The following is a 15,004-nucleotide window of genomic DNA, read 5'->3' as shown; positions in this document are numbered from 1 at the left end:
TAATACCCTTCTCATAATGTCCTTTCGTTTCTCATTATAGGGTACTTTTCATGCATTTTGGAGTTTTTGTACGTAACAAGCTCAAAACTATTGTCACACACGTGACTACTCTACCACGGAACCAGGTGCCTGCCTCTCAACTCGTGGCGCTGCCACGTGGATAGCTTGAGGCATACTGGATACGTGACCTCTAGCAGGCTACCAAGCCGATAACGAGGGGTGGAGTTCCATCGAGCTTCAGTCTCCTCCAAGGGTCGCTACAGCTCTGAGGTCGCCTTGGCATACGCTGGGAGCCTCATATACACTCGAGAGCGGTGGTAAGAGTTACACCAGTGTTACACACCCACACACATAAACACATTCACACACACACAAACACATTTATATTTATTTTCTATTATGTATATGTAAAGGTGTTTATTTTTGTAATTTGTATCTATATGCATTTACTAACTTGGCTTAAGTTATTAACTGAACCAGTCTTTTAAGTTATTCAGTCCAGTTCAGATTGCCACTCTGTTACTTACTTTTACTTACAAATAATCTTCAATTTTGTATTGTTACTTAATTTAAGGGTTAACTTTAAGAGATTAAATAGCAGTTAAAATGTCTTCTTTTCTCTTTTCTTTTAACCCTTCCATTGTTAGTGTGAGCAACACCCCTTCATGGTCCATCCCCTAGAGTTCAGTGTATGCTCACACGTAACAATTGGGGGCCCGTCCGGGATATTACACATGTTTACACATACATATAACTACACTAGTTCCTTTCTTGGTCTCGAGTGTATATGAAGTTGTGCTTATTTCTTTGTTGGTGAATTTTTGCGTTTTTTCGCTTTAAAAGTACGCGAGGTACCGGCGTCTAGTCATAAAAGCGTTAAAACCTAACAATTGATTTCCTCAGTGTTGCTTTAGTGTCGGTTCGATTCCCCCTAGTAGTGACCTTCACCCCGAACTCCGAGACTCCTTAAAACTTGGGAACTTGCATTCCACTCTTTGCTTGAAAGCAGCGAATACGGCAAGCCATTACAAGTGCTTAAGTGTTAGTTCTATGGTAGTCATTTTGGGGCAGTGATTATCGCTACACTTCTTCGATTCGTTGCCTCTTCAGAAGCACAGTTAAGGCGTTGCTAACCTTGACTCAACTAGACTCAAAAGCGAGTCTCTGTCGATGCACGCGGGTCAACTCATTTCCCTCCGACTCGTGGTTTCGAACCTGTCGTTCACGCGGGTCCTTCCGACTCGTGGTGGCGAACCTAGGTCTTGGATCAGGTTTCAGTGTAGGGCTCAGACACACTTGATTTGGTTCAATTGACCTCACGCTCATTAATCATGTCGCATGAGTTAAACTTGGACGCATTTTGCAGTAATCCTTCTGTGGCGGAGCTACAAACTGCCAAAGTGACAAAGGATGATTTAAAGTACATAGCCCGACAGTTTGATCGCTCATATCCGTCTGACATTCGGAAGGAAGAACTCCGAACTCAAATCCTAGTTCACCTTGGAGGTGAAGCCACTAGTGCTGCTTCACAGCACGACGCCAGTTTAATGCTCAAACTCGAAAAGCTGAAACTAATGGCAGCAAGAGAAGAGAGAGAGGCAGCAAGAGAAAGAGAGAGAGAAGAGAGAGAGGCAGCAAGAGAGAGAAGAGAGAGAGGCAGCAAGAGAGAGAAGAGAGAGAGGCAGCAAGAGAAAGAGAAGAGAGAGAGGCAGCAAGAGAAAGAGAGAGAGAGAAGAGAGAGAACTAAGGCGAGAAGAACTAGCTTTTCAAAAAGAAAAAGCGGAAAGAGATCTGGCATATGTAAAAGAAAAGGAGGAAAAAGAAAGAGGAGAGAGAAAAAGAAAGAGAGGAGAGAGAAAAAGAGAGAGGATAGAGAAAAAGAAAGAATCCACGAGACCCAACTCACACAATTAAAATCTCGATCAACCACCACAGCTGACCTCAAACAAAAGTTAACTAAATATCTCTCACTACTCCCTCAGTTCTCTGACAAAGACCCCGAAACTTTCTTTGGACAGTTCGAGGACACAGCAGTACATTTTGAACTGGCCCGAGAAGACTGGCCTTGGCTTCTTAAACCCAAACTCAGCCAAAAGGCTTTAACTATTGTGAACGGCCTCGAAAACAACACGGATTACGACTGTGTCAAACAGGGCATCTTAGCGGCGTACTCCATTACCACAGAAGGATACCGTGAGTCTTTTCGAAAAATGTTCAAAACTCCGCAACAAGCCTATCTAGAGTTTGCCTCAGAGAAACTGAGGGCTCTCAAGCGTTGGCTTAAGTCAGCCGCGATAACCACGTACGACGAATTAGTAAATCTCTTAGCCTTAGAAGAGTTCATGCGTAAGCTCCCTTACTCAGTAATGTTACACATCACCAACAAAGAAGAAACAGATCTTCTCAAAGCCGCTCAGTTAGCGGACCTTTTCTCCCTGGTGAATCGCAAGGCAACCTCAGACAAGCTGACCGAGACTCCTAGTGGTAAGATAAACTCATTTAACTCAGGGGTTGGTAAAATGACCGGCAGTAGTACTGGACCACCTCTATTTTGTGCTTTTTGTAAACAGCCGGGGCACCTCATAAAGAACTGTCCTAATCCCAAGTGCAAGGTAGCTCAAACATATCCTGCCAAGCCAGTTGTTTCCATAGAAGCTCTTCCCTCCTTCCCTGTACCTAAAGACTTATTTGAGCCTTTCAGGTCTGTAGGCACCATCAGCATTGATAACAAGGATCACCCAGTTAAGATTGTCAGAGACACCTGTTCAGCTCAGTCCCTAGTGCTGAAGTCAGCAGTCCCTGGTATTGAACAGTGTTACACATGTGAAAAGGTATATTTAAAAGACTTCCATGACCCCTTCCCCATTGCATTAGCTAAGGTACATCTTGATAGCCCACTAGTAAGAGGTGAAGTGATAATAGGAGTTAGTGAAGAACCAGCCTTACCCATCCCTAATGCTCAACTACTCCTCGCTAATGACCTAGCTGGCAGTAAGGTGACTCCCCCTTTGATAATTAGTGACACAATGCTGATGGATAACCCCACTGTACAGTTAGAAGAGCAACAACCAGGCTTATTCCCTGTTTGTGTCACTACTCGTGCAGAAGCAAGGAAATCTGATCAGTCTTTCTCACTTCCAAAGAAGAGCCCATCCCCACTTGAACTCAATCAAATATTTTCTGAAAAACTTCTCACTGAGGCTCAACAGGAAGACACTACTTTGACTCAATTTCATGACAAGGTTATCCCTCCAGATCAAATTGCTCATTACCCTGCCTTTTACAAACAGGATGGAGTTCTCATGAGAGTGTTCCGGCCCTCTAAGGTCCCAGATGATGATGAGGTAGTGGAAAAGGTAGGAGATAACAACTACATCATAAACACTCCAGACCGCCGAAAGGCAACACAGTTAATACACGTTAATCTCCTAAAAATGTATAAATGTAGAACCCCTGTGACTGGCGCCCAACCAACCCCTAGAGTAGCTTCCTGTGGTATCATTGAACCCCAGGAGGCTGACTCAGAGTTAAAACCTGCCTCTGTGTGTTCATTGATGTATGATAAATGTATTACCACTGAGATTGACACAAACACCATACATCCCAAGGACACGCAAAACAACACCTACATTATCCAACACTTAGATGATCAGCTCCGTCATCTTTCATCCTCTCGAGCACTGGATATCTCAAGATTGATCTCTCAGTATGACGTGTTCGGTGACCATCCTAAAATCTGTAATGTCCTCCGCCATGATGTGAAGGTGCTTCCAGGGACCTTCCCTATCAAGCAGTCTCCCTACAGAGTCAACCCCCGGAAACGAGAACAGATGCAGAAGGAGGTCCAGTACTTATTAGAGCAGGGCTTGGCTATACCCAGCAGATCCCCATGGGCATCACCCTGCCTCCTAGTACCCAAGGAGGACGGACAACTGCGATTCTGCACGGATTACCGACGGGTCAACGCCGTCACCATTCCTGACGCCTATCCTCTGCCTCGGGTAGACGACCTGATAGATGAAGTAGGTCAAGCCAAATTTGTTACTAAGCTGGACCTATTAAAAGGGTATTATCAAATAGCCCTTACTGAAAGAGCTCAGATAGTCTCTGCTTTCATCACCCCTTTTGGACTTTTCCAGTATGTAGTAGCCCCATTTGGCATGAGGAATTGCCCCGCTACTTTCCAGAGGGCAATGAACAAGGTAATGCAGGGATTAAAAGGAGTGCTGGTTTACTTAGATGATATTCTTTATTTTTTCACATGACTGGGATGACCACCTGTACCAGATCCAGAATGTGCTCAGCCGTCTGCAGGAAGCGAACCTCACCGTGAAGCTGGCGAAGTCTACGTTCGGAGCTGCCACCGTCTCCTACCTAGGACATCAGATTGGACAAGGCTCCGTCTGGCCCAAGACCGCTAACGTCGACGCAGTACTGAAGTACCCAACTCCCACTACTCGACGCGAGCTCCGCCGTTTCCTGGGTATGGCGGGGTTCTACCGGCGTTTCTGTCCAAACTTCGCAGACGCAGCTGGGCCACTTACTAGACTAACTAGTGGGAATGTGGCGTACGAATGGACCCCTGCCTGCCAACATGCCTTCAATCAACTTAAGAACTTGCTTGCTCGGGAACCGGTTTTGCGTGCGGCCGACTTCAGTAAACCCTTCATCATACATACTGACGCCAGTGATCACGCTTCGGGTGCCGCCCTCCTGCAAGAATCTGACGGAATCTTTCACCCAATCGCCTACCACTCCGAGAAGTTCAACATCCATCAGAAGAATTACAGCACTATCGAGAAAGAACTTTTAGCCATTATCTCTGCCATCAAGAAGTTTGAGTACTATCTTCAGTCCAACACCCAGCCACTCCAAATCTACACTGACCACAACCCTTTGACTTTTCTCAACAGGAACCGCTTCACTAACCAACGTCTGCTACGGTGGTCTCTACAGCTCCAGCCTTACCACATTGAAATGCACCATATTAAGGGACTGGACAACTGCCTTGCTGACACTTTGTTTCGCCTTCCCACTACGCCTCGCATCACTACCCGTCGCGACCCTGAGGACCCTAGGATCCTGTTGCCGGGGATGCAGTCGTGCCTTGTGAACCGGTCGATGGAGGCAGCCGAGGGCCGAGCACTGCCAGAAGAACCATCTACCGGGCCCCAGACTACACACGTTCTGGTGGAATCAACCTTCACGGGACAGGAACCACCTCACTTCTCTAATGACGCAGAGTCATTCATTCTGCGTCATCCTAAGAAGGGGGGAATGTCACACACGTGACTACTCTACCACGGAACCAGGTGCCTGCCTCTCAACTCGTGGCGCTGCCACGTGGATAGCTTGAGGCATACTGGATACGTGACCTCTAGCAGGCTACCAAGCCGATAACGAGGGGTGGAGTTCCATCGAGCTTCAGTCTCCTCCAAGGGTCGCTACAGCTCTGAGGTCGCCTTGGCATACGCTGGGAGCCTCATATACACTCGAGAGCGGTGGTAAGAGTTACACCAGTGTTACACACCCACACACATAAACACATTCACACACACACAAACACATTTATATTTATTTTCTATTATGTATATGTAAAGGTGTTTATTTTTGTAATTTGTATCTATATGCATTTACTAACTTGGCTTAAGTTATTAACTGAACCAGTCTTTTAATTTAAGTTATTCAGTCCAGTTCAGATTGCCACTCTGTTACTTACTTTTACTTACAAATAATCTTCAATTTTGTATTGTTACTTAATTTAAGGGTTAACTTTAAGAGATTAAATAGCAGTTAAAATGTCTTCTTTTCTCTTTTCTTTTAACCCTTCCATTGTTAGTGTGAGCAACACCCCTTCATGGTCCATCCCCTAGAGTTCAGTGTATGCTCACACGTAACACTATTCAAAATACTTGATTTTGGTAATGATATTGTGTATCTGTAAGAAGGGTGTTTTGCATGCGTTTTAGGGTTTGGTACAAAAATAACTAAAAACACTCAAAAGGACACGTTTTTTGTAATGTTTTCCTTTTTTTTCATATACGGTGCTTTCCTCACTTTTTAGGGTTTTGATGTCTAACGCGCTCATTACAACTCAAAAGATACTTTTATGGATATATCTCTCCATATAGAAAACTTTCCATCCAATTTTGCGTTATGGCACCTTACAGTGTGAAATTCATTCAAAATACACTTTTTTGGTAATGCTGTTTTCTCTATATAGATTTTTATTAATGTGTTTTAGTTTTATATTACCTAAGAAACTGAAAAAAATATTTATAATACACGTTTCCAGTAATGTCTTTTCATCTCCCCATATAGGGATCTTTGGATGCATTTTGGCATTTTTTTTGTACGTGACAATCTAAAAAAAAAAACAACACAAATTACTTGTTTTTTGGTAATGTAATAATTCTCTATATAGACTTTTATTAATGTGTTTTAGCGTTTTGATACCTAAGTATCTGAAAAAAAAAACTCATAATAAACGTTTCTCTTAGTGTCTTTTCGTTTCCGGGTTCTTTTCATGCATTATGGTATTTTCTCCGTAATTTCTCCGTAACAAGTTCAAAAACTGATAATTCACGTTTTTCATAAAGTTATACAGTTTCTTTATAAAGAGTGTTTCGCCTGCGTTTTAGTGTTTTGGTACTAAGTTGCTTAAAACACTGAAAAAAAACTCGTTTTTGGTAATGTTGTTTGGTTTTTCCCATACATGTAATTTCCAATGCTTTTCAGCGTTTTGGCGCCTAACACTTTCATAAACACTCAACAGACACGATTATTGAAATGTCGTTTCCTTTCCCCATATACGGTGCTCTACGTGCATTTTGGATTTTTCGTACTTAACAATGTCAAATACACTCAAAATACATGTTTTTGCTGATGTTGTTATATTTCTCCATATAAAGAGCTGTTCATGCGTTTTAGTGTTTTGGTACTTAAGAAACTCAAAAACACTCATAACACACGTTTATCGTAATGTCTTTTTGTTTCCATATATAGGTTATTTTTTTCATGCATTTGGCGTTTTCGCATATAACAGGCTCAAAACACTCAATACACTTGTTTTTGGTAATATTAATAAGTTTCTCCATGAAAAGTGTTTTCAAGCATTTTAGCGATTTAGTACGTAAGTAGATTAAAATACTCAAAAGACACTTTTTTTTGTATTTTGTTTTTCTATATATTGCTTTCCATGTTTTTTTTTTTTTTTTTAGCGTTCTTTCGTCTAACATGCTCAAACCCATTTTAAAAAATACGTTTCTTGTAATGTCGTTTTGTTTTCCTATTTAGGGGAGTGCGTTCATTATGGCGTGTTGGTACCTAACGATGTAAAAAAAATAAAAACTTTGAAAATACACGTATTTGGTAAAGTTGTATTTTTTCTCCATATATAACGTTATACTTAGAGAGAAAACAATAGATTTTCATAGGAGACCAAAGGAAAACAGGTATACAAGAACAATATGGGAAAAAAAAAGAAAAAAAAAAACTTATACATGTCTCACAAGGGGTTAAATTCATGTCTTAGTGTTTTGGTACATAAGCTCAAGACCACCCATAACAAAGGTTTCACGTAACGTTTTTTCGTTACCATATATAGGGAATTTTGCATGCATTTTGGTGTTTTTCCATGTAAGATTCTAAAAAACAAACCACGTTTTTTTGGTAAAGTTATGATGTTTTCCCATAAAGTGTTTTCCATGTATTTTAGCGTTTTAGTATGTAAATAGCTCAAAAACACCGAAAAGAGAGTCTTTTGATAATGCTTACCTCATATGGTGTCTTTTCCATGCTTTTACCGTTTTAATACCTAACACGCTTATTAATACTAAAAAGACACGTTTCTGGAAATCTCGTTTCCTTTCCCTATATGGGAGGTTCAAACATTCAGTTTGGCGTTTTGGTACCTACCAAAATGAAACACTCAAAATACACATTCTTGGTAAAGTTGTACTGCTTCTCTATATTGAGTGCTATTTATGCTTTTTTAGCGTTTTGGTACCCAAGAAGCTCAAAACCATTGCTAATACACGTTTTGGGTAAAGTTTTATTTTTTTTTCGTTTCCCCATACAGGCTACTTTACAAGCATTTTTGGCGTTTCTCTACGTAACAAGCTGAAAAAAAAAAATCAAAACACTTGTTTTTGATGTTTTTCTATTTCTACATAAAAGGTGTTCTATATGCGTTTTAGTGTTTTGATACGTAAGTAGCTCAAAAACACTCACAAGACACTAACAAAGTGAAATACACGTAAAATACACGTTTTGGTAATGTTTTTTTCCTGTTTCTCCATATACAGTGATATTCATGCATTTTGGTACCTAATAAGCTCGAAAACATATTGTAACTTCACCACCCCGTGGGCCGTCACACTTACACTTTTAGGGTCCGGTGCTTCCTGCATACGTGACGGTGAACTTACCCTGCGGCGCTCCGTGTTCTCCCCTGGCTCCCCTCAGAAGGCGAGTAGTAAAACACACTTGTGGCTTCTGGCCCTCTATTCTCCGTTGCTCACACTACACAGTAGTCCTATGCTGTAGCTCGGCACCCCGGGCCTCTTGTCGACCCTCGGAAAGCTTCTTGACGCCTCGCTCCAGCTCACAAAGGAACATACAAGTACCGAAGGCAGTGTCGGCGACGCGCGGGCTTTCTTCCCTCACCAGTGTTCTCCCGCCACTCTGTCTCCCAAACTGTTCCGCCACCAATCCCAGGGCTGCTACACGTCACGTGATACTCCCGAGCCCCAGGGTAGGCGGCCGGCGAGGTGACGTAGTGTGACGTCATCCTCCACTTCAGCTGGGACTCAGTCTGGGTATCTTCATGATCTTGCCCTCTCGTGACACTACCCCCTCCTGTAAAGAGACTGAGCGCCCTCGCTCCCCAACTCTCTCTATTCCCTTTAGGTTACAGATACACCCCCAAAAACAAGAAAATAATACTTCAACTTTAGGTATATCAAAAATCAACAAAGAACATAATCCTCACTCCATTTGGGTGGATGCCGCTCCCGTCTGGGTCTCCCTACTACAGGTCCAGCGTCGACATCCGCCAGTGCCCCCTCCAAGGGACACAACTCATCCGCTCCACCTTCCTCCATCACCAGCGGCTCAGGCTCTCTCAGGTCCAGGTCTCCGTCATCCTCCATCACCAGGGGCTCGTCGTCCCCAAGGCCCTTGTCCTTGTCCTCCTCTTCGTCACTGGTCAGGAGAGCAGCTCGCTCTCCCCAGGAGAAGCTTCCAGGGCCATGGTAACCCCAGAGCCTGTCAGCGTGCACCACCAGTGCCCGCTTCCTTGGCCCTTGGCGTATCCTGAAGGTGACGTCCGAGATGACCTTCTCCACCACGTATGGCCCCTCCCAGGGGCTCTGGAGCTTAGGGGACAATCCTTTCTTACGCCGAGGGTTGTGCAGCCACACCTGATCCCCCTCGCTAAAGGGTGGTGCCGTTGCCCGGCGGTCGTACCGGTCCTTCATCGCCTCACCGGACACCTTCAGGTTACCCCTCACCTGATGGTGCACCTCCCGGAGACGGTCCTGTAGGGCTGTAGCGTACTGGGTGATGGTAGTGGGCAGGTCTTCATCCGGCGGCCTGCCAGTCACGAGGTCCACTGGTAGCCGGAGCTCCCGCCCACACATCAGCCGGGCTGGCGTGTAACCGGTCACCTCATGCACGGCGGACCGGTAGGCCAAGAGAAGCAGGGGGATTTTTAAGTCCCAGTCCTCCTGCCCTTCCTGGCAATATTTGGCCAACTCCTGCCCCAACGTGCGGTTGTAGCGTTCCACCATGCCATCCGACTGCGGCCGCAGGGGTGTAGTACGAGTTTTCTTGACGCCCAGCAACTGGCAGCACTCCCGGAATACTGCCGACTCAAACTCCCTGCCCTGGTCAGAGTGCAGCTCGTGCGGCACGCCAAACCGGGCGAAGAACTCGTCCACTAACACACCTGCCACGGTGGCAGCCTCATGGTTTGGCAGCGGATACGCTTCCGGCCATTTAGTGAAGTAGTCCATGGTCACACACACAAAGCGGTTACCTCTCAGTGTCTGAGGGAACGGACCCAGGATGTCCACTGCCACCCTCTCCATAGGTGCCCCAACCTGATACACCTGTAAGGGAGCAACTGTCTTTCTCCCGGGGCCCATCTTCCCACAGCACACGTCACACACTTTGCACCATTCACTAACATCCTTCCGCATGCCTACCCAATAAACCCGCTGCTTTAACCGCCCTAGCGTTTTCCTCACACCGAAGTGACCACTTGCATTTCCACCGTGAGCCTCGCGCACTAAGGCCTCCCTCATATTCACAGGGACAATTGTTTGCCAGAAGGCCACACCGCCGTCACATGACTCCCACCGCCGTTGCAGCACACCGTCACTCACTCGCAACACTGCCCATTGCTGCCACAACGCCTTGGCGGCAGGGCTTAGCGGGGCCACGCTTTCCCATGGCGGTTTTTCTTCGCCTTCTTCCCGCAGTGTCACTATGGGCCCGATATCAGCGTCCTGTCGCTGGGCCTGTTTGAGGTCCTCTCCCCACTCAGTGTCACTGACAAGACCGGCAGCCTTCACGCACACAGGCTCAGTCTCATGGCGTCTACAATGCCTGCAGTCACTGTCGCAAGGACGGCGACTCAAACTGTCAGCATTGCTATGCATTTTTCCAGGCCGGTATTCGATGTTGTAGTCATGCTGCTCCAGCTTGCCAATCCACCTGGCCAGCTGCCCCTCTGGGTTTCTGAGGGTTTTCAGCCACCTCAGAGCAGCATGGTCTGTCCTAATCTTGAATCTGGCCCCGTACAAGTAAGGATGGAAGTGATCAATGGCCAGGATCACTGCCAACAACTCCTTACGAGTGACGCAATAGTTCCTTTCAGGGGCTGAGAACTTCCTGCTGAAGTAGGAGACGACCCACTCTTGTCCGTCTTTCTCCTGGGACAAGACGGCTCCTACTCCCTCAGCACTCGCATCACAATCCAACACGTATGGTTTCATTGGATCCGGGTACGGTAACACAGGGGCGTTAGCGAGAGCCTCTTTCAGAGTTTCAAAGGCACGTTGACAGTCCTCGCTCCAGTGAAAGCATGCCCCTTTACGAGTCAAGCGATGGAGTGGCACCGCAATTTGCGCAAAACCCTTCACAAACCTCCGGTAGTACGTACACAACCCAAGGAACCCAAGCACTTCCGTCACACTGCGCGGCACTGGCCACTCCTTAACTGACTCTACCTTACCAGGGTCTGTTTTCACTCCCTCACTACTCACTATGTGACCCAGAAACGGCACTTCCCTCTGGAACAGGCTACACTTCTTTGGACTGAGTTTCACATTTGCCCCCCTGAACCTGTCCAACACTGTCTTAAGCCTCTCCAGAGCCCCCTTGAACGAATTCCCGTACACTAGCACATCGTCCAAGTACACCAGGGCGCTTTTCCACAGCAACCCATCCAACACACGCTCCATTAGACGCTCAAAGGTGGCCGGGGCATTCACCAGACCAAAACTCATCACTTTAAACTGATACAGTCCCTGCCCATACGAGAAGGCCGTTTTCTCTCTGTCCTCCTCCGCAACCTCAACTTGATGGTAACCTGATTTCAAGTCTAAGGTGGAGAACCACTGGGCCCCCGTGAGCGCGTCAAGCGTGTCATCCACCCTCGGTAGAGGGTAAGAGTCCTTTGTCGTCACCGCGTTAAGGCCCCGATAGTCCACACAACACCTGGTAGACCCATCCTTCTTCTTAACGAGGACAACAGCAGCACTCCAGGGACTAGCCGACTTTTCGATTATCCCTTGCGCGCGCAACTCCTCCACGGCTTTTTCCACTTCCAGCCGACGAGCAGGCGCAATCCGGCGGGGCGGCAACTTAACCGGCCGACTATCCCCTGTGTGAATGTGGTGTTTAACCAGACTGGTCCGGCCCAGGTCATTATCTCCCTGCGAGAAGACATCTGCATACAGAGTCAGCACTTCCTTCACCTCGTCCACCTGTTCCCCAGACAGGCATGCCGAACTCCTCTGCAATAGATCCTGCAGATGAGGTGGAACCCCAGTGCTACTCCCTTGCATGTCCTCGCAATGACCTTCCGGGTCCATAGTCGTCTGTACACCTTCACACTCTTCCGACCCTTGACTTTCCTCCTTCTGTTCCTTACTGAGACGGCAGCGGTGGCTAGCTTCGGGTAGGGACGCAGTATGGGCTCGGTGAGTTTCAATTGAAGCTTCACACTCCTCTGCGTCAACACCGCCCTCCTGTAGCGGCACCACACTACCTCTGACCGACATAGTCATTTCCCCGAAGTCCAGCACCGCCCTGCTCTGCTTCAGGTAGTCTAGGCCGAGCAAGTTCTCCCCGACGTCCGCTACAAAGACGGGAAGATGCTCCTCCGTGCTGCCAACCGCAATCCTGGCATGCACTGGTCCCCTCAGCTGTGTGCAGTGCCCTGTAATACTACACGGTTGTTGCTGGGCCACCGGGGGCTGTCCAGTTGCCACCACCCCGTCCTGCACGAAGGTACGTTCCGCGCCCGAGTCCACAGTGAGGCAGCAAGATTTGCCATCCACTTGCCCGCCCACCTGCACTGTCCGGGCACCCTCGGCGCGGCAACTTAGGCGGACTGGGGTCTCTGGCTCTCTGGCTGGCGCTCGACCCCTTCCACCAGCCTCTTTCCGTTTCCCCCAGCCTCCTTGCTATCCCTGGGAGAGACGAGGGCACACTCTGCCGTCTTGTGCCCCTGACCGCAGTTCCAACAACAGGGTTTGTACTGGTACTGCCCTGCTCTGCTGTTGACAGCCTTTCCGCTACTTGATCCCTGCGGGCAGTACCTCTTGGTGTGCCCCTGCTGCCCGCAAGAGTAGCACTTACCCCTGAACTCACCTAGGGGCGGTGAAGGGCTAGAGTAGGCCTTCTGCACGGCCCCTTTCCTTGCCTTCACTCTCTGCGGGACATAATTCCCGCTGGGTCGCTCCCGCGTCGTCCGGAGAAATGACTCCATCTCCAGGCCCCTCGCCAGGGCCTCCTGAAGGTCCTTGGGGTGTGCCTGCTGGACGTATATCCTCAGTTGTTGGTTATCGATGGCATCAACGAACTGATCCCGCAGGAGAATGGTGATCATCTCCTCACTGGCCTCCGGGTACGCACGCCGCACCAGCACCTCCAAATCCTGCGCCAGGCGTGTCAGGGTCTCCCCCGGGCCTCGTAACCTGGCCCGGAACCTTGTCCTGAACACCTCGGTTTGGTGCTGGTACCCGTACCTCCTCTCCAGTGTCGCCGTCACTTTACTATACGAGCACCGCTGGGCAGCTGGCAGCTGGTTCAAGACTTCTAATGCCGGTCCTTTGAGTGCCCACACCAGCTGCATGGCCATCTCAGGGCGACTCCACTGGCGGGCACTGGCCAAGAGCTCGAACTGTGTCTTATACGCTTCCCAAGACACTGTTCCATCGAACTCCTGTGGCCGGCGCCTCGTCCCGTCCTTCAGCCTCCGTGACGTGGAACTGGCAGCAGAGGGGTACGACTTTACTGAGGCTAGCGGGGATGGTGGAGGTGATAAGACGTTTACAGGAGAGCGTAGGGGAGACGGTATCACCTTGGCCAATGGAGAAAGGCTGTTTAGGCTTCCGTGACAACTATTATCCTCCTCCCCTTCGTCACTCCCCCCCTCAGTCTCACTAGCACGCCCACTTGACCGGAACAGCGTGCCTTTATGCTGAGAGAGTACAGGAGGCGCCTGTGCCGCCACAACCTCATCCACATATCTCCTCAGTTCACTGGCCGCTTTTTCCACCTCTCCCTTCACCTGATCCTTGGTGAACACTTCACTTAACACCTCGTCTTTAACCCGTGAACACTCCTCCTTCACGAGCCCCATAACCTCCTTAAATACACGGTCTACACTGCTCGTCACCGCTTGCAACTCAGCATGCTGTACCTCTCCCTGCGCCTTCAGGGCACTCATCTCAGCATGCTGTACCTCTCCCTGCGCCTTCAGGGCACTCATAACATCCGCTAGTGTGATTTCTTTCGCCGCCATGCTGACTTAATTACTGTAAGGCACCGTAACTTAACACGCAGCTTACCATGGCAAAACACACTGCACCGTCCGCCCGCCCGCTGCGATCCACAAGTACGTTACCCGTACCACCGCTGCTCGCCTCCCCTGTCCAATACACACGCACACTCGGTAACACACCGCGACGCACACAGTTAGCACTTAACTCATCCCACTCCTGACACCACTGTAACTTCACCACCCCGTGGGCCGTCACACTTACACTTTTAGGGTCCGGTGCTTCCTGCATACGTGACGGTGAACTTACCCTGCGGCGCTCCGTGTTCTCCCCTGGCTCCCCTCAGAAGGCGAGTAGTAAAACACACTTGTGGCTTCTGGCCCTCTATTCTCCGTTGCTCACACTACACAGTAGTCCTATGCTGTAGCTCGGCACCCCGGTCCTCTTGTCGACCCTCGGAAGGCTTCTTGACGCCTCGCTCCAGCTCACAAAGGAACATACAAGTACCGAAGGCAGTGTCGGCGACGCGCGGGCTTTCTTCCCTCACCAGTGTTCTCCCGCCACTCTGTCTCCCAAACTGTTCCGCCACCAATCCCAGGGCTGCTACACGTCACGTGATACTCCCGAGCCCCAGGGTAGGCGGCCGGCGAGGTGACGTAGTGTGACGTCATCCTCCACTTCAGCTGGGACTCAGTCTGGGTATCTTCATGATCTTGCCCTCTCGTGACAATATTATACACGTTTCTCATAGTTTTTTTTTTTTTTTCGTTTCCACATTTAATGTAGTTTGAAGAATTTTAGCCTTTATGTAAGTAACATGCTCAAAAACACTCAAAATACTTCTCTTTGGTATTTATTTTGTTTTCCATACAGAGATACGAGGGTTTTTGCGTTTTCATACGTAAATAGCTCAAAACATTGGAAAGAGACTTTTTGTTAATGTTCTTTTGTTTTCCTATATAGGGTGTTTTCCATGCTTTTTAGCGTTT

At 48.0% G+C, this 15,004-nt stretch overlaps 2 protein-coding genes across 2 annotated transcripts; one reads left to right on the top strand and one right to left on the bottom strand.

Moving 5' to 3' along the window:
- Positions 1-114: 114 nt before the first annotated feature.
- LOC135109625 (uncharacterized) lies at positions 115-5,676 on the top strand. The gene is made up of 2 exons (XM_064021059.1): positions 115-4,022; positions 4,288-5,676. Exons 1-2 carry the CDS (start codon positions 1,332-1,334, stop codon positions 5,290-5,292), a joined length of 3,696 nt encoding a protein of 1,231 aa, XP_063877129.1. The 5' UTR covers positions 115-1,331; the 3' UTR covers positions 5,293-5,676.
- Positions 5,677-12,613: 6,937 nt separating this feature from the next.
- On the bottom strand, positions 12,614-14,758 carry LOC135109624 (uncharacterized). Its single transcript, XM_064021058.1, has 2 exons — positions 13,979-14,758; positions 12,614-13,936 (listed from the first exon to the last, which is right to left on the bottom strand). Exons 1-2 carry the CDS (start codon positions 14,036-14,038, stop codon positions 12,614-12,616), a joined length of 1,383 nt encoding a protein of 460 aa, XP_063877128.1. The 5' UTR covers positions 14,039-14,758.
- Positions 14,759-15,004: the final 246 nt, after the last annotated feature.

The sequence above is a fragment of the Scylla paramamosain genome, chromosome 19, assembly GCF_035594125.1.
Source record: "Scylla paramamosain isolate STU-SP2022 chromosome 19, ASM3559412v1, whole genome shotgun sequence".
In the NCBI taxonomy this organism is placed as follows: Eukaryota; Metazoa; Arthropoda; class Malacostraca; order Decapoda; family Portunidae; genus Scylla; species Scylla paramamosain.
This window is presented reverse-complemented; position numbering and strand designations above follow the sequence as displayed.

Coding starts and splice junctions, on each gene's coding strand:
- LOC135109625 (XM_064021059.1), top strand. CDS start 1,332: ATGTCGCATGAGTTAAACTTGGACGCATTTTGCAGTAATCCTTCTGTG. Junction 4,023..4,287: donor TAGACGACCTGATAGATGAA/GTAGGTCAAGCC, acceptor CACCTGTACCAG/ATCCAGAATGTGCTCAGCCG.
- LOC135109624 (XM_064021058.1), bottom strand. CDS start 14,038: ATGGCGGCGAAAGAAATCACACTAGCGGATGTTATGAGTGCCCTGAAG. Junction 13,937..13,978: donor CCCTGAAGGCGCAGGGAGAG/GTACAGCATGCT, acceptor GCGCAGGGAGAG/GTACAGCATGCTGAGTTGCA.